Consider the following 20816-nt stretch of genomic DNA (forward strand, 5'->3'; position numbering starts at 1 on the left):
CGTCTGCTAAAATGTCGTCTGCTGAATTTCTAAAATTAGCATTTTATTATATTTTTTTCAAAGAATACTATCAGAATAGCAAACAGTTTGGATCCTGATGAGACGCCACTGTGGCGTCTCATCTGGATCCAAACTGTTTACAAAGCCTTCAAAATTCGGTTCCAGCACTGAAAGACTTAATACGCCGTTAAATATTGTGTATACCGGTACATAGACTCCCGGCTACACCATATTTTTATTTTATAGTCTGAAAGTTATAAAAAAGAACACACAATATAAACAAGACGTCACATACGCCATTATTCCTGCTCGACTATGGACTTTGCGTCTTAGCAAATTTGTGTTGAAATGATTGCGCATTGTATGTTCTGTAACTATGAATATGTACACATTTATTACTAGTGATGGTATTTGTATTTCGGATTATAGAGCAATCGTCAGAGCTTCACAATTCTTTATAGGTCATAGTCTGAACGGCTATTGTTTAACCAAAATTTACGCAAACTGAAATTTGGTTAGTTTTTTGCTGTAGCGAAAATATATTTCTTTTGGAAAGTAACATGGAATAAACAAACAACGACGCTGCGATGTAAAACCAATGATAATTATCAAAATCCCGAGACTGATAACGTATAGAAAAAAATACAGGTGAAATGACACAATTTATTGCAAAAAGTCTTCAAAAAATGTAATATGACTGAAATGTAGCAGGGTTCGGTATACGGAGAACGTATACTGCCTTGCTATATGAGCTAGCTTTTATAGCGACGCAGTAGAGTGTCTGTCTGATTTGGAACCGGGAGCTCCCGGGTTCGATCGCCATGATGGTCGGTGATTTTTCTAGCTGGGTTACAAAAACAGTGAATTTTTATTAATAATCAAACATTAATCGGAGACTCGTTAATGGGAAACTTTAATCCATGTGCACAAATAGCCGTCCGAGATTAAAGAGTGCAGTCCGCACACTTGTGTCGTGTTCTGTGAAAACTGGGCTTAATACATGTGCGTAAAGTGTCGTCCCAGATTAGCCTGTGCAGTCCGCACAGGCTAATCAGGGACGAAACTTTCCGCCTAAACTTGATTTTTGGTAAGGAGGGACTTCCTTGAAACTAAAAATACCATAAAAGCGGAAAGTGTCGTCCCTGATTAGCCTGTGCGGACTGCACAGGCTAATCTGGGACGACACTTTACGCACATGAAATAAGCCAAGTTTTCTCAGAACAAGACACACTTTCCGCTTTAATGGTATTTTTCATTCAAGGGAAGTATCTTCTTCGCAAAAATCCAGTTTATAAGGAAAGTGTCGTCCCTGATAAGCCTACGCGGACTACACAGGCTAATCTGGGACGTAACGTTACGCAAACGCATTAAGACCTGATATCCCAGAGCGCGACTTATTTGTATCGTTTTGCGCTGGCAGGGTTATGTGGGGGGCGTTGTCGGAGTTCTTTTATCAAATCAAACTCCACGCGAACAACGGAATATAAGCGTTCACAATCTGTCAGTCTGTTAGTTTCGTTGGTATCAAAGGTCCCCTAGATAGTCTGAGTACATCTGGTTTTTCATACATTTGGGATCTCTCTCAAGGAGCTGAAGGGGCAGTTTAAACTGATAACAACTTTAAGTAGTTGATAACGAAATCTTTTGAAAATGTTCTATTTGTTTCAAGCAAGCATTATAGAATAAGAAGTAGAAAACGTATTTTGTGTGATAATGTCAGTATAATGTAACCGCAGCAAGCCAACATGTTCAATTATTTACAAAATGTGTTTCCCCGTTGCCTTGTTTCTTCTTCTTCTTCTTCTTCTACAATGGCTAATACGTTTTCTAATGATTATTACTAATTACTAACTATTACTTATGATAATAAAATGTGTGTTATCAATATATTAATTATTATTATTATTATTATTATTATTATTATTAGTAGTAGTAGTAGTAGTAGTAGTAGTAGTAGTAGTAGTAGTAGTAGTAGTAGTAGTAGTAGTAGTAGTAGTAGTAGTAGTAGTAGCAGCAGTAGTAGTAGCATTTTTTGTTTTATTATTATTATTATTATTATTATTATTATTATTATTATTATTATTATTAGTAGTAGTAGTAGTAGTAGTAGTAGTAGTAGTAGTAGTAGTAGTAGTAGTAGTAGTAGTAGTAGTATGTTTTTGGTGTTATTTTTATTTTTATTTTTGTTATATTATTATTATTATTATTATTATTATTATTATTATTATTATTATTATTATTATTATTATTATTATTATTGCCGTCGTCGTCGTTTAATGATACAGCTACTTTCTCTTCAACTGATGGTGCTTTTGCATCAATGATTATGCAGCTTGTTTCCGTGCGTGTCGTACGTAAATTCTTATCTAATACGAATGTTTCCGAGTAAGAATATAGGTCCGTTATATTCCGGAGCGTCATTCGTTAAAAACGATCGATTTCATTGGCCGCTTTTGACCACGTGACGTCGTATTGTGCGCATTATGACGTTGTCACTATAACAACGTCACGGAAGCTGTAAACAGTAACCGTGCACACCAGCGCTGTAATAAAACAAAAAATCGAAAGATTTGTTGTTTTAATCGCTTATTTAAACATATTTCGCTCAAAGTTTTTGACAAATGACTCGTCCCGCCTGGGTACCGAGCAGACTAGCAGAACGCCATCTTGAGGGGCATTATGCAGGCGTTGTTACGAGAGGACAAGCCCGGTAGGTAGCCGCTGACGCTATATTTGAGCATCTCTTAAGTAAAAGCTGGGTTTATTGCCTTCACATACATTGTCGTTCAACATTAGCCTGTGCAGTCTGCACAGGCTATTCACGGACAACACTTTCCACGTTTATGGCATTTTTCGTTTAGATCAAATCCCTTTTTAGCGAAAAAACAGTGTTTGCAGGAAGTGTCGTCCCTGATTAGCCTGTGTGGACTGCACATGCTTATCTGTGTTGACACTTTACGCACATGCATTCAACTCCGATTTCCCAGAATACGCTATATTTTATATACTATTACCATCTGCTATAATGCCATACAGTTGCTGAGTTTTCTTTCCACAAAATAAAAGATAAAACAAACTATGAAATGACCAACCCGAAACGAGGTCATTTTGATTATTTCAGCATACAAAGCTGTAAATGTAGTTATCATTTCAATTGCCCGAAAAAAATCCAGCCATTGTACAATCACGAAATTATGTTCGCAGTATACATGTATTGTAGCAGCAATACACTAAATAAAATAAAAATGCCAAAAGAATTATCAAGCGATGTCAGAATCTCGAAATTATCTTCGCAGTGCGTGTAACAACAATAAAACAGATATTACACATTTAAATAATGTAGTATATATATATATGTTTCACAATCAATATTTATATTGTTTTAAACGTGAGACATTTTTTCTTACGTTTTAGGGTAGTTTATATATTTAGCTGTACATAATAACCATCTGTGTAGCTTATATATGTGATCTTACTATGCATACACTTTTTTGGCATGATCAAGAAAAAGACATTTAAAGACATCCCCGTCTTATCGAAAACTAATATTTGCATATAAATTATCTACCACAAAAAATAACTTTGATAAAAAAAATACAATTAATAAATTAATACAATTAATTCGAAACCTTTTATTATACCTGTAGAGAAATAGATACACGTCCCCGTAACCGTCTGCGCAGCCGACTAAGCATCAGACGGCCCGACACGCAGCCTCGACAGCCACTTCCGGTCCAGCAACACTGTGAGTTTTCATAACTTATGTTTTTGTCAACTGATATCAAACTGCTCGCAAAAAGAAAATCTATAACTACATGTTCCAAGCCAAACGTCAAATCAAACAGTGAGCTTAATATTACTTGCAGTGGGCAAAGTATCAAATCTACTTATTCAGTGAAATATATTGGTGCCACATTGGATCAGAATCTTACAGGTGAAGCTATGGACAGTTCTATAATCAATAAGGCTAATGCAAGGTTAACCCTTTCAGTGCTGGAACCGAATTTTAAAGGCCTTTGCAAACAGTATGGATCCAGATGAGACGCAACAGAACGCGGCGTCTCATCAGGATCCAAACTGTTTACTAATCTGGTAATATTCTTCAAAAAAATCAAAGAAAATGCTAATTTTAGAAATTCAGCAGACGATATTTTTGCAGACGACAAATTATCCAGCATGCAAAGGGTTAAAATTCATGTATAGAAAGTCAGATTATCTTACAGTCCATACTAAAAGACTTTTGGTACTTTCTCTGATCCAATGTCATTTTGATAATGTTTGTTGCTCTTTGTATTATGGACTGACCAAATTCTGGAAGAACAAGCTACAGGTCACTCAAAATAAACTGATTAGATTTGCTCTTAATTTAGGAAATAGGTCACACATTGAACACAGTCACTTTTAATCCCTCGGTTGGTTACCTGTTAATAAAAGAGTTGAGCAAATTACATTGTGCCATGTTTATAAATCAAGGAAAGGTCTAGGTCCTGATTATATGAGTCAATATTTTAAACCTTTAGAAACTGTCCATTCGTACAATACAAGATCCAGAGAAAAGGGATCTTTCCAGCACCCACCTGCTAAGGGTTTTGGATCTAAGACATTTTCTTATGTTGGGTCTCACCTATGGAATTCTCTTCCTACTAATATAAGGAATCTGTCTAGCCTTGCCCAGTTTAAAAAAGCAACTAGGGATCAATATTTTAATTTGTAAAGTTATAAACATCTTTAGTTTAATTTTTACAACATGTTTTGCAATACTGTGATATGATTTCGTAGGTAAATATTGTGCCAAGTTGTCTTGTGTTCCTGTCAGTTTTAAGTAGCATTATAGTCATTTAAGTCTTTCATCTTAATCTAATTTTTTTAATGAAAAAAATTTATATGTGCTTTTTGCTCCATATCGATCACGTTTCATTTAAGTGTAAAATTATTTTAAACCTCTCTTCGTCAGACCACTATTGAGGACCACAATGGAAATAAGGGGCGTATTCCCCTTTCTTGTGTTATCCTTGATATTGATGTGACTAATATGGTACATTATAAGACATTTATTTATTAATTATTTTTATAAATTGTTTATATGTAAACAATATATTTATATTTAAAAATCGATATACTATATTTTAATTGTAGTGTTGTTACCATTATTGTTACCATGTTATTTGCACAATATTGTAATAAATCTATCTATCTATCTATCTATCTATCTATCTATCTATCTATCTATCTATCTATCTATCTATCTATCTATCTATCTATCTATCTATCTATCTATCTATCTATCTATCTATCTATCTATCTATCTATCTATCTATCTATCTATCTATCTATCTATCTATCTATCTATCTATCTATCTATCTATCTATCTATCTATCTATCTATCTATCTATCTATCTATCTATCTATCTATCTATCTATCTATCTATCTATCTATCTATCTATCTATCTATCTATCTATCTATCTATCTATCTATCTATCTATCTATCCATCCATCCATCCATCCATCCATCCATCCATCCATCCATCCATCCATCCATCCATCCATCCATCCATCCATCCATCCATCCATCCATCCATCCATCCATCCATCCATCCATCCATCCATCCATCCATCCATCCACCCACCCACCCACCCACCCACCCACCCACCCACCCACCCACCCACCCACCCACCCACCCACCCACCCACGCGTTAAGTGTCGACCCAGATTAGCCTCTGGAGTCCGCACAGGCTAATCAGGGACGACACTTTCCGCCTGAACTTTTTTATTGCGAAGAAGAGACTTTCTTTAAACAAAAATATCATAAAAGAGAAAGTTGTCACTCCTTTTCACAGAGCACGACCCAAATAAGTTATCGGGCAGTATAAACATACTTAACCCTTTGCATGCTGGGAAATTTTTCGTCTGCTAAAATGTCGTCTGCTGAATTTCTAAAATTAGCATTTTATTATATTTTTTTCAAAGAATACTATCAGAATAGCAAACAGTTTGGATCCTGATGAGACGCCACTGTGGCGTCTCATCTGGATCCAAACTGTTTACAAAGCCTTCAAAATTCGGTTCCAGCACTGAAAGACTTAATACGCCGTTAAATATTGTGTATACCGGTACATAGACTCCCGGCTACACCATATTTTTATTTTATAGTCTGAAAGTTATAAAAAAGAACACACAATATAAACAAGACGTCACATACGCCATTATTCCTGCTCGACTATGGACTTTGCGTCTTAGCAAATTTGTGTTGAAATGATTGCGCATTGTATGTTCTGTAACTATGAATATGTACACATTTATTACTAGTGATGGTATTTGTATTTCGGATTATAGAGCAATCGTCAGAGCTTCACAATTCTTTATAGGTCATAGTCTGAACGGCTATTGTTTAACCAAAATTTACGCAAACTGAAATTTGGTTAGTTTTTTGCTGTAGCGAAAATATATTTCTTTTGGAAAGTAACATGGAATAAACAAACAACGACGCTGCGATGTAAAACCAATGATAATTATCAAAATCCCGAGACTGATAACGTATAGAAAAAAATACAGGTGAAATGACACAATTTATTGCAAAAAGTCTTCAAAAAATGTAATATGACTGAAATGTAGCAGGGTTCGGTATACGGAGAACGTATACTGCCTTGCTATATGAGCTAGCTTTTATAGCGACGCAGTAGAGTGTCTGTCTGATTTGGAACCGGGAGCTCCCGGGTTCGATCGCCATGATGGTCGGTGATTTTTCTAGCTGGGTTACAAAAACAGTGAATTTTTATTAATAATCAAACATTAATCGGAGACTCGTTAATGGGAAACTTTAATCCATGTGCACAAATAGCCGTCCGAGATTAAAGAGTGCAGTCCGCACACTTGTGTCGTGTTCTGTGAAAACTGGGCTTAATACATGTGCGTAAAGTGTCGTCCCAGATTAGCCTGTGCAGTCCGCACAGGCTAATCAGGGACGAAACTTTCCGCCTAAACTTGATTTTTGGTAAGGAGGGACTTCCTTGAAACTAAAAATACCATAAAAGCGGAAAGTGTCGTCCCTGATTAGCCTGTGCGGACTGCACAGGCTAATCTGGGACGACACTTTACGCACATGAAATAAGCCAAGTTTTCTCAGAACAAGACACACTTTCCGCTTTAATGGTATTTTTCATTCAAGGGAAGTATCTTCTTCGCAAAAATCCAGTTTATAAGGAAAGTGTCGTCCCTGATAAGCCTACGCGGACTACACAGGCTAATCTGGGACGTAACGTTACGCAAACGCATTAAGACCTGATATCCCAGAGCGCGACTTATTTGTATCGTTTTGCGCTGGCAGGGTTATGTGGGGGGCGTTGTCGGAGTTCTTTTATCAAATCAAACTCCACGCGAACAACGGAATATAAGCGTTCACAATCTGTCAGTCTGTTAGTTTCGTTGGTATCAAAGGTCCCCTAGATAGTCTGAGTACATCTGGTTTTTCATACATTTGGGATCTCTCTCAAGGAGCTGAAGGGGCAGTTTAAACTGATAACAACTTTAAGTAGTTGATAACGAAATCTTTTGAAAATGTTCTATTTGTTTCAAGCAAGCATTATAGAATAAGAAGTAGAAAACGTATTTTGTGTGATAATGTCAGTATAATGTAACCGCAGCAAGCCAACATGTTCAATTATTTACAAAATGTGTTTCCCCGTTGCCTTGTTTCTTCTTCTTCTTCTTCTTCTACAATGGCTAATACGTTTTCTAATGATTATTACTAATTACTAACTATTACTTATGATAATAAAATGTGTGTTATCAATATATTAATTATTATTATTATTATTATTATTATTATTATTATTAGTAGTAGTAGTAGTAGTAGTAGTAGTAGTAGTAGTAGTAGTAGTAGTAGTAGTAGTAGTAGTAGTAGTAGTAGTAGTAGCAGCAGTAGTAGTAGCATTTTTTGTTTTATTATTATTATTATTATTATTATTATTATTATTATTATTATTAGTAGTAGTAGTAGTAGTAGTAGTAGTAGTAGTAGTAGTAGTAGTAGTAGTAGTAGTAGTAGTAGTAGTAGTATGTTTTTGGTGTTATTTTTATTTTTATTTTTGTTATATTATTATTATTATTATTATTATTATTATTATTATTATTATTATTATTATTATTATTATTATTATTATTGCCGTCGTCGTCGTTTAATGATACAGCTACTTTCTCTTCAACTGATGGTGCTTTTGCATCAATGATTATGCAGCTTGTTTCCGTGCGTGTCGTACGTAAATTCTTATCTAATACGAATGTTTCCGAGTAAGAATATAGGTCCGTTATATTCCGGAGCGTCATTCGTTAAAAACGATCGATTTCATTGGCCGCTTTTGACCACGTGACGTCGTATTGTGCGCATTATGACGTTGTCACTATAACAACGTCACGGAAGCTGTAAACAGTAACCGTGCACACCAGCGCTGTAATAAAACAAAAAATCGAAAGATTTGTTGTTTTAATCGCTTATTTAAACATATTTCGCTCAAAGTTTTTGACAAATGACTCGTCCCGCCTGGGTACCGAGCAGACTAGCAGAACGCCATCTTGAGGGGCATTATGCAGGCGTTGTTACGAGAGGACAAGCCCGGTAGGTAGCCGCTGACGCTATATTTGAGCATCTCTTAAGTAAAAGCTGGGTTTATTGCCTTCACATACATTGTCGTTCAACATTAGCCTGTGCAGTCTGCACAGGCTATTCACGGACAACACTTTCCACGTTTATGGCATTTTTCGTTTAGATCAAATCCCTTTTTAGCGAAAAAACAGTGTTTGCAGGAAGTGTCGTCCCTGATTAGCCTGTGTGGACTGCACATGCTTATCTGTGTTGACACTTTACGCACATGCATTCAACTCCGATTTCCCAGAATACGCTATATTTTATATACTATTACCATCTGCTATAATGCCATACAGTTGCTGAGTTTTCTTTCCACAAAATAAAAGATAAAACAAACTATGAAATGACCAACCCGAAACGAGGTCATTTTGATTATTTCAGCATACAAAGCTGTAAATGTAGTTATCATTTCAATTGCCCGAAAAAAATCCAGCCATTGTACAATCACGAAATTATGTTCGCAGTATACATGTATTGTAGCAGCAATACACTAAATAAAATAAAAATGCCAAAAGAATTATCAAGCGATGTCAGAATCTCGAAATTATCTTCGCAGTGCGTGTAACAACAATAAAACAGATATTACACATTTAAATAATGTAGTATATATATATATGTTTCACAATCAATATTTATATTGTTTTAAACGTGAGACATTTTTTCTTACGTTTTAGGGTAGTTTATATATTTAGCTGTACATAATAACCATCTGTGTAGCTTATATATGTGATCTTACTATGCATACACTTTTTTGGCATGATCAAGAAAAAGACATTTAAAGACATCCCCGTCTTATCGAAAACTAATATTTGCATATAAATCATCTACCACAAAAATTAACTATGATAAAAAAAAATACAATTAATACATTAATACAATTAATTCGAAACCTTTTATTATACCTGTAGAGAAATAGATACACGTCCCCGTAACCGTCTGCGCAGCCGACTAAGCATCAGACGGCCCGACACGCAGCCTCGACAGCCACTTCCGGTCCAGCAACACTGTGAGTTTTCATAACTTATGTTTTTGTCGACTGATATCAAACTGCTCGCAAAAAGAAAATCTATAACTACATGTTCCAAGCCAAAGGTCAAATCAAACAGTGAGCTTAATATTACTTGCAGTGGCCAAAGTATCAAATCTACTTATTCAGTGAAATATATTGGTGCCACATTGGATCAGAATCTTACAGGTGAAGCTATGGACAGTTCTATAATCAATAAGGCTAATGCAAGGTTAACCCTTTCAGTGCTGGAACCGAATTTTAAAGGCCTTTGCAAACAGTATGGATCCAGATGAGACGCAACAGAACGTGGCGTCTCATCAGGATCCAAACTGTTTGCTATTCTGGTAATATTCTTTAAAAAAAATCAAAGAAAATGCTAATTTTAGAAATTCAGCAGACGATATTTTTGCAGACGACAAATTATCCAGCATGCAAAGGGTCAAAATTCATGTATAGAAAGTCAGATTATCTTACAGTCCATACTAAACGACTTTTGGTACTTTCTCTGATCCAATGTCATTTTGATAATGTTTGTTGCTCTTGGTATTATGGACTGACCAAATTCTGGAAGAACAAGCTACAGGTCACTCAAAATAAACTGATTAGATTTGCTCTTAATTTAGACAATAGGTCACACATTGAACACAGTCACTTTTAATCCCTCGGTTGGTTACCTGTTAATAAAAGAGTTGAGCAAATTACATTGTGCCATGTTTATAAATCAAGGAAAGGTCTAGGTCCTGATTATATGAGTCAATATTTTAAACCTTTAGAAACTGTCCATTCGTACAATACAAGATCCAGAGAAAAGGGATCTTTCCAACACCCACCTGCTATGGGTTTTGGATCTAAGACATTTTCTTATGTTGGGTCTCACCTATGGAATTTTCTTCCTACTGATATAAGGAATCTGTCTAGCCTTGCCCAGTTTTAAAAAGCAACTAGGGATCAATATTTTAATTTGTAAAGTTATAAACATCTTTAGTTTAATTTTTACAACATGTTTTGCAATACTGTGATATGATTTCGTAGGTAAATATTGTGCCAAGTTGTCTTGTGTTCCTGTCAGTTTTAAGTAGCATTATAGTCATTTAAGTCTTTCATCTTAATCTAATTTATTTTAATGAAAAAAATTTATATGTGCTCTTTTTGCTCCATATCGATCACTTTTGTATTTAAGTGTTAAAATTATTTTAACACCGCTGTACTACGTCAGACCACTATTGAGGACCACAATGGAAATACCGGGGCGATCCCTTTTGTGTTATCCTTGATATTGATGGACTAACATGTACATTATAAGATTGTATTAATCTATAATTATTTTTATAAATTGTTTAATGGAAACCAAGAGAGGAAGAGGAAATAATCGGGTGGAGAGGAAGAGGGGAAGGGGAGGGGGGGGACCAGAGGGGGACCATGGGAGGGGCACAAGAGGGGAAAGAAGGAGCGAGCGAGCGAGCGAGATGCGAGCGAGCGAGCGAGCAGCGAGTCGAGCTGAGCGAGCGAGCGAGCGAGATGGCAGCGAGCGAGCGTAGCGAGCGATGCGAGCGAGGCGAGCTGAAGGAGCGAGCGAGCGAGCGAGCGAACGAGCGAGCGAGCGAGCGAGCGAGCGAGCGAGCGAGCGAGCGAGCGAGCGAGCGAGCGAGCGAGCGAGCGAGCGAGCGAGCGAGCGAGCGATCGAGCGAGCGATCGAGCGAGCGATCGAGCGAGCGATCGAGCTATCGAGCGAGCGATCGAGCTAGCGATCGAGCGAGCGATCGAGCTAGCGATCTATCTATCTATCTATCTATCTATCTAGCTAGCTATCTATCTATCTATCTATCTATCTATCTATCTATCTATCTATCTATCTATCTATCTATCTATCTATCTATCTATCTATCTATCATCTATCTATCTATCTATCTATCTATCTATCTATCTATCTATCTATCTATCTATCTATCTATCTATCTATCTATCTATCTATCTATCTATCTATCTATCTATCTATCTATCTACATGTTATTTCATCGATGGTCTGCGATGAGGTCATTTTCGGAACCAGATGTATGTTATCCGAAATAAGAACATTACATAAGTATAGCGCAGTTCAGCACACGTTTCTTCTTTTAATTCTGTGACATATATGTATTAAATTTGACAGCAGCCTTTCGATATTCAGTGAAAGGTCATATGTGTCTTGTTCTGAGAAAACTTGGCTTATTTCATGTGCGTTAAGTGTCGTCCCAGATTAGCCTGTGCAGTCCGCACAGGCTAATCAGGGACGACACTTTCCGCTTTTATGGTATTTTTAGTTTCAAGGAAGTCCCTCCTTACCGAAAATCAAGTTTAGGCGGAAAGTTTCGTCCCTGATTAGCCTGTGCGGACTGCACAGGCTAATCTGGGACGACACTTTACGCACATGTATTAAGCCCAGTTTTCACAGAACACGACACATATAAATTATCAAGCTGATTGATCATGAAGAAAAGAAGAGCATCCACATGTCAAAGTTCAACGTCAATGAGACATGCAATATTGAAAATATCATAGTAATTACACTTTGAGACACTTGGTTGGATGTTATAGATATATCTCTTTTTGAATTTAAAAAATCTATTTTTTTCTGCTGCGTTCATTTAAAATCTGGTTTTCTAATTGCTAAGTTGTATCACTTAATGTTTTGTTTTCGGGTAAATACATAATTAAATGTTCCGGTAACACAGGTCCGATGTTAATTTCATTAAATACATCGCTTTTATTCAGGGACCACAACTCAACGCATGCTGCACAGGATGAACGACAGGCGCCCAGCTCGAAATGTCGAACACGAATCAATGGTCCTCAGAAATCGGGCCATACCGAGCCAGTTTCATACGCGAGGAAATGACGTCGCAAATACCGGAAGTCGACCAAGGAACCAGCCGAAAATAAAGCGTTTGGTGCGCAGGAATGCTTCCGATATGAATTGCGCAGCTCGCATGCGCACGAGATCTTTTGCCATATCATTTGGAAGCGTTCGGTCATCGCGCTCAAATACTACTCGGATGAAATGTGTGAAGCGGTCAAACCAAGGCACGAGTGCCTACGATCACCCCTCAACGTCACGACAAGGAACTGTGACGACGTCACGGGTGATGACGTCATTACAAACGCTGCCAGGACCCTCGGGATCTCAGGGCCCTGCTGTTGAGGTACTTACAAGATATTCAAATATCACTTATAGGTGTTTTACGGTTTCCTTTATTTTCAGGTGCCATCTTATATTTTGATACACAATATGTTTGGCATGTTTGGATAGATAATAATAGTTACTCTAATAGTTTGCATGTATTGAAACACGTTTGCACTTAGATTAAGCTTAAATGTTGATCCTGAGATAGTATTTAAATTAACAACATTCGAAAATGACCCATTTTAAATCTGAACATTTTACCTTTTTTCTGAATAAAAAAGCTATTTTATCAAGGTTATATTTGAAATTCTTTATCTTTCGAATATTTAAATAATAAATGTTACTATATGTCCACCTGTAAAAGTTGCTTTAATATATGTATAATCGTGCGCCCTGACGTTCATATATAATTTAAGAATGCTGAGCGCAGACCATACTGGCGTCCTGACCTGGACAGAGCAGGAAGTTCCTCAACGTCACATGAAAGCCTGCATTCCGAGAATCACTCAGACGCTTTCAACAGAAACTTGGTCGCAAGCGTTGGGCGGAATCGAGAATTTGGTACATTTATTTGTTCTCGTTGGTTAAATAGAGGCCCTTAAATGCGTTAATGTTTGAATCGTTCATGCTCATTTGAGCACGTCGTGCTTATGATGAGAAACTCTGATCACCTTTTGATCGTCCTTTTTTCGTGTGTCGTCCGTCGTAAACATTTATCATGTTAACACTCCAGTTAAGGACGCCGCGGTGTAATGGATATGGGGTCCGCTTAGCGACCGGGTGGTCACGGGTTCGATCCCCGCTGTGGGAGCGTTCTTTCGATCTCTCATATAGACACCAAGTACTGGTTCTAGGCCTAGGAAACGGACTCGAGAGCATTTCAAATAAGTAGGAATTACTTTCTATGCAATCAAGCTAAAATAAATAGGTTTAACACTCTAGTGACAAAATTTATGGTAAAATCTTATATAACTGATCAGAGCATTGATATGGAAATTATATGCAATCTGATTAGTGTCTTACAAAATCCACAAAAAATTGAAAAATGCGTGGTAAATGTTATACAGACACGACTAGGAACATACGACTTTAGCAAAAAGTGGGATCTGTAGAAATAACCATATTTGAGTCATTTGATCGTATGCGTTAAATAAACTTGAAAATAACAAAAAAAATTAAAAGGGAAATTTTAAATAGCGATTGGGAAGTTTTTTCCATGTTATTGTAGGTTCTCATTTATTCTTAAGGTCTTATCGATCTAAATTGCGTTATTGATTTACATGTAGAGTTGGTTTTGTCTGGCTCATGTTTTACCTTTCTGAATGGTTTAAAGCACACTCTGCAGATGCGAATTTATTGACTATTACCTCGCCCCTCCCCCTACCGTCCTTATAAAATTTTCGAAAACTCGACCTTTTCATTCACGCAAAATACATTTGAAGTACGTTATTATGTAGCACATGTAACCGTATTAAATATTTTCCTATGAATTATTAAGTCCTGTTGAGCAGTTTGTTTCTTTAAATTCACGATATCACTTAAGAGCAAAGCGCCGTCTGCACAAAGCGAACACCACTAGCTTCGGTGAAAAATATGCAAGTATCACAAGTTGTTTGTAACTTATACATAAGAAAGAAAAAGGTCTAAGGTACATACCTTCGCAGAAATATGGTTGATAAAATATGCTTCTTTGCCAAAGACACGTTACTCTGAAAGGTGTCGTACATGTACTGTTTTCATAATGTGTTGTTGACAATGTACATTGTACAAGTCAAAATAAACTGTCTGTCTGCCTGTTATTGCCAAACTATATGCATTTTCTGCTCAAGTTTGTTGCCGTTGATTGTATTTGATTTAAGGAATGGTTAACTGTCATTTAATAGTTGTAGTTATAATTACTCTAATATGCATTTTGTTTTTGAAATACATATAATCCAAATATTAATCTCACATCAAATTTGTTAAGAACATTCTCCGAAATTAAAAAAACAATTATGCCAATCACATTTCCTTGACATGCTATTTTATTGAAATATTTGCTATGTTTATATGGCTATGTACTGATTGTATTCGCCAATGAAAAAAATTGATGTTGTTGTTTTTTGAACGGCTTGTAATGGTTAAATATTCCGCAGCCCGTAAACCGAAATCCTGTATTCGTTCCACGCCAGAAAAATATCGTTGTTAGGTCTATTGATGTTAGCCTCCGCATTGTAATTGCAAACTCGACTCCAATTTTCAGGTCGCGAATCTGCACGGTTTGTGCGCACCACCAGAGTTGTTCCGGAGGAGGTGAGAGCCCGTAATCGGAACCAGACACGTCAAACTCGCGCGGAGGCTAGGTAGGTTTAATTTTTTTCCGATGCTTTTATAGCTGATTTTGCTGTTCCTGATAAAACAAACTTAGACTAAGTATAACTGGTAAAGCCTCTCTTGCTTATGATTATGTTTTAAATGATGAGGACGATGAAAACGATGGTATTTGTTGTGTTGATAATGGTGATGATGATGACGATGTTGTTGTTGTTGATGATGATGAGGAGGAAGATGATGATGATTATGATGATGTTAATGATGATGATGCTGATGATGATGATGATGATGATGATGATGATGATGATGATGATGATGATGATGATGATGATGATGATGATGATGATGATGATGATGATGATGATGATGATAATGATAATGATGATGATGATGATGATGATGATGATGATGATGATGATGATGATGATGATGATGATGATGATGATGATGATGATGATGATGATGATGATGATGGTGATGATGATGATGGTGATGATGATGATGATGATGATGATGATGATGATGATGATGAGGAGGAGGAGGAGGAGGAGGAGGAGGAGGAGGAGGAGGAGGAGGAGGAGGAGGAGGAGGAGGAGGAGGAGGAGGAGGAGGATGTTAATTATTCACACGAACGCAACTAGAAGTGCCTGTAACATGTGTAATATTTCGGTTGGTGTTTATGGTGATTTCAATTCAGATGCCGATGATGATGATAGTCTATGGTTTGAAATAAAACATATTGTCGTCTGTTATAATTGTTCTGAAGTAAGTACTACATGTTTAACATATGTGAACACAGCCAACAATTACTTTCCTTACAAAGGTCCATCTCGATCCAATTTAATTTTAAACATTCACAATACTTTTGTTTTCGTCATATTTACAGATTCCGTGCCCGAAATCTATCCTACGAAGCAGACGACGAAGCGAGCGAGAATGAAGACATCGAAAACGGAAGTGAGGTCATAGCGCGTGCCGCGCGAGAGCGAGGCCATCAAACACGGCGCATGCGCACAAGGTTTGCCCGTCGACATTAAAATCATGTTGATGGGCCTATAGAAGGATGGATGTCGCGGATGAGAATGCATTGTCTTCGCGTAAGCCGACATTCACCTTGACAATCGCAGTTATTAACGTAGACAATGGAAAAAGAACACACAAAATAACATTTGATAGAACAGAAACAAATGGAGAACATTTGTCGCGATAACACGACCGTTAATCACGGGTGATACATGTTTGTTTAGAAGCATACATAAAAGAGCAAATGCTATTTTAGGGATGGCGCGCAGGACCGGACGTGTTGAATATACACGTACAATTTTACAGGATGAGTAGGTTTTATATGTTTTTTTTCAACATATTAAGGTTTTTTTTAATCGGGCGATCTAGAACGATTCATCGAAGAATAATTCTTCCACAAATGTACAAAAACATATAACCACAAACCATTTGAAAACGTGAGGACCTTAATAAGTTTTACCATGGTGGAATTTTAAAAAGCAAATCGATTTTTTTTGCCTGTGTGGCAAGCTAATTTCCACACAATTTAATCGTTAACGACATCAAACGATTTCTTTAAACACATACAAGTCGCTGCATTCACAAACAAATTGACTTCTTGCCGATGTAATAGATAATTTTGCATGCTTCTAAAAGAGTTGGAGCCGACGCCAAGGAGGTATCGTTAAGACCAGGAGGTGGCTTCCATGCACGATACATGGTAACACAGTTTTTTAACAATTATATCATCACATGACTTAAATTTGATAAAAAGTTTTCCTTATTTATGTGATTTTTTATGTTTTAGCGTAAATACGTAATCACTCATTTATACAGAATAATCAGATGTTCTATAAAATATAATATGTAAATATTTAATTATATATGACATCAACTCCGTTAAGAATTCAGCTACTTAAATAACACAGATGGAATGATTTATATTCAAAATGTGTAATATTCAATAAATAAAATTACTTCAGACCCAACATTGTCAAAATAGTTCATGCACAACACACTTGTATATATAATAATATTATTCCCGATAAAAGATATTACTTCTGATTGAAACGATTAGTTTCGACCCATAATCCAAATAATTATTCACTCAAAGGCATAATTCAACGAATAAAAAAGATTAACGAATAAGACCGACCTATGCTTTTTTAACTGTAAATGGAAAGAAATATCATATTTTAGCATAATGAGGATTCGTTTCATCGCGCCTTTAATTGAAATAACAATTCGCATTATGAGACAAAACTCATCGTTCCAAGTAGAAGTAACCTCATTTCTCGTGAATTACCTCAGTGTTTGAACAAATCTGTTGTACTAGTTTTTAAATGTTGGCTATTTAGTTATTTGATTTATTTGGTATAAGCTTTGTTGTTTATATATCGTACAATCTGTTTTATTCAGATATCTATTCTTCCTAACTGAGTTGGTTCCTTATGTATTTAAATATTTACATCTCATTTTTTACAGAACGCGTATATGTTCTGTATACATTTGAGTTTATAAATTTGCGTTGGAAAAAAATCGTATAAAAAAGGAAACATTATCTGTCAAATTTAGTTCATATGATGATCTTATTGTGATACGACTGTTAAATCATACATCGTGCATTGAGGCCAACTGTGGTTCTTAGCGCAACCTCCTTGGCATGGGCTCCATCTCTTTTGAAGGGATGCAAAATTATCTATTACACAGGCAAGAAGCCAATTTTGTAATGAAATCAGCAAACTGTTTATGTTTCAGTAATCTTTTGATATCGTTAGCGATTTAATTTGGTTTAATTCGCTCGTCGCATAGACAAAAATGATTTATTTTATTGAAAACCCCCACCATGTCAAAACTTATAAAGTTACTCGCGTTTTCAAATGGGTTGAGATTATATGTTTATGTACAATTGTTGATGAATGTATCTTCCGCGAATCGAACTACATTGCCCGATTGTTGAAATAACGCGAAATCTGTTGAAAACAAAACATATAAAACCTACTCACCCTGTAGAATTATCCGTGTATATTTAAAACATCCTGCCCTTAGCGCCACCTCGGAAGTAGCATTGGCTCGTTGAAATAAAGCCTCTACAAAAAGAGTAGGCGCCCGTGATTAACGGCCGTGGATTATTGCTTGACGCAATGTGTCTCGGTTATAGACGTTAAAATTGCTTCGAACAAATAATACAAAAGAAAAAAAAACGATTCCATATGTTTCTCTTTTTGACTAGACCATGGTCAAAACCAAAGCATAGAAAAAAACAAGGTCATATGTCGCGGTATTTAACCTGGACAATATCAAAGAATAACAATAAAAAAACAAAAAATCAGGTATATGCACGTAGACTATTGACATGAACAAGGTATAGGAAAGAAAACACATGTTAGCAGTTGCAGTTTTGTCATGGATAATTGTAAGAACAAATGATAAAAAAGAAAAACACGCGGCCTTGTGTCGTGGATATTGACGTGAACGATCGCAAAGAAAAAAGACACGAAAGAACAAACAACGAGCCATGTGTCGTGGCTGTTGAGAATGGCCAAGAATGACGGATAGAAAAAAACTATCTGTCAATTTTCTTTGGACATAATCGGTGCAATCAGTCGCAGTTAATGACCTAGACAATCGCCAAATTCAAATGTGGCCAAAAAAGTTGAAGGATTCGAAATATTGCACTTAAAGATATTTATGATCTCGATTAAGATGACATCGCTACCTTACTTAGTTACAAGTTCAAGTCGCTATAGCATGTTGAGAGATGAAACAATTCAAGAAGATCGAAGATACGAGTTTTCGAGTTCTTCCAGCAGAATGGCGTACTGCTATATTCTTACGGAACGGAAACTGTTGTCGAATTTGGTAACTCAGTGTTCCAAAAGACAAACGTTAAGAACAATGGCTGTTATTACTCAGTACGGTCAGCCTAAAAAACTTTGCTTTGCAAACCTCAAATATTTTTTAAGTCTTCTTCGTTGCATGTTTTGCCTTATTTGTAGGTCATAAATCATTACAGTACAATTCCACCGTCAACTTGATTGTTTTTCACCCCTAAATGATGCTCACTTCTGTGTGTGTGATTGTCTTTTTCCCAAAACCATAACGTTTTTAAATGAGAATGTTATGTCCGCAGTCCGCACAGGCTTATCGGGGACGACACTTTCCGCTGTAATGATATTTTTTTCTTCAAAGAAAGTCTCTTCCTAGTAAAAATCGAGTTGAGGCGGAAAGTGTCGTCCCTGACTTGCCTGTGCGGACAGCTCAGGCTAATCTGGGACGACACTTTTCGCTCGTGCATTAAACCCCCTTTCACAGAGCGCGGCACATATATGTCCACGTTTAAAATCAATATGCAAATATACATCTTGTAAACATAATACGTAGATACGGTGGAATAGATATGTCACCGTATTGTAGTTTAAAGGGGCGGTCAACCTGATTGACGAAAAAAAAAAAGTTCTAAAATACCGTCATGAAATGCTTCATATTGATAAATTTAAACATTGGATCTAAAAATCTCCAGTAAAAAATAAAAAATAAAATGTAAAAAGTTACCCTGAACAGGGCTCGAACCACTGACCCCTGGGGTCCTGGAGTAAAAAGAGTAAAAAGTCTCCCATTGAGACCTATCGGCCTTCCATGCTCATACAATGCACGTTGTATTATATATTTTTTATATAAGCAATACTCGTAGTTCCACAAAATACAACGACACCAACAGAACTCTCCAAATTACCTGGTAGTCATACTCAATAAAATTGTATTACCGAATATACTGAAAATATGGAAACTTAAAAACATTTTTTAAGTAATGTAATATACCAGTCGTGGTACATGTATTTTAATCAATATAAACTAATAATTGTAAAAAATTCGGTATTTTAGAACTTTTCTTTTTTCGTCAATCTGGTTGACCGCCCCTTTAAAATGAGAATTTGCTTATTGTTCTTAGCGCAATTTCCTTGACATCTACATCTCAATTGGGAGAAATCCAATATTTGTGTGTACTTGTTTAGTAAGCAAGCAATCGGTGTACGTCATTGACGTATGCTGTGAGAAGTTGGATGTGCTAGGAGAAGTTGCCGATAGATTTCGATGAATTTCGGTATGGTAAGTAAATCCAGTTCTATAATTGTTTAAACGCATTTTTGAATTTAAATATATTTTTGCATATGCAAAGGAGGTATTACCATCTATTTTAGAAAAATCCCTGTTATTTATATTCAGGATTAATTGAAATATTATTTAAAATTGACGATGCAGGGATTTGTCCCATATTTAGCACTTTATTTACACATTTCTTTAAAGGTATGCCAGTGAAAAAGTTTTTGCACCGACAATTAGATTAACCAATGTCCCCGAGAAACATATTTTTCTTTCAGGGTTTCTTAAAAAAAATCGTCTTGGTGGAAAAATTCGATTTTACATTCAACATGTTGCTGAAAAAATGATATGACATGGTGCTGTACAAAGATGTCGAGATATGACATTAGTGCAGTTCATTTATAAACGTAAAAGCTCACTATTACAGCTAATGTATGCCCACTCTGATGCATTGTAGATCATTATCATTGAACTTTGAGGTTTTATAATTATATCCGTTCTGAAGCTAAGTTAATTTTCAGCTTATTTGCATCTTTTTTATTGTTATATATATATGCAACCTTTACACAGACTTTGACAGATA

The 20816-nt window shown here is 36.2% G+C and overlaps 1 protein-coding gene across 3 annotated transcripts; it reads left to right on the top strand.

Annotated features, from left to right (window-relative positions):
• The first annotated feature begins 2311 nt into the window (after nucleotides 1-2311).
• On the top strand, nucleotides 2312-19155 carry LOC127856026 (uncharacterized). Of its 3 annotated transcripts, none has more exons than XM_052392006.1 (6): nucleotides 2312-2710; nucleotides 3648-3745; nucleotides 12406-12833; nucleotides 13231-13375; nucleotides 15057-15156; nucleotides 16014-19155. In XM_052392006.1, the coding sequence occupies exons 1-6, from the start codon at nucleotides 2622-2624 to the stop codon at nucleotides 16162-16164; spliced, it is 1011 nt and encodes a 336-aa protein (XP_052247966.1). In that variant the 5' UTR covers nucleotides 2312-2621; the 3' UTR covers nucleotides 16165-19155. The 3 variants fall into 3 exon arrangements, with proteins under 3 accessions (XP_052247966.1, XP_052247965.1, XP_052247964.1); XM_052392005.1 differs by lacking the exon at nucleotides 3648-3745 and adding an exon at nucleotides 9554-9651; XM_052392004.1 differs by lacking the exons at nucleotides 2312-2710; nucleotides 3648-3745 and adding exons at nucleotides 8233-8615; nucleotides 9554-9651.
• The last annotated feature ends 1661 nt before the right edge of the window (nucleotides 19156-20816 follow it).

Source organism: Dreissena polymorpha, chromosome 13 (genome assembly GCF_020536995.1).
Source record: "Dreissena polymorpha isolate Duluth1 chromosome 13, UMN_Dpol_1.0, whole genome shotgun sequence".
NCBI lineage: Eukaryota > Metazoa > Mollusca > Bivalvia > Myida > Dreissenidae > Dreissena > Dreissena polymorpha.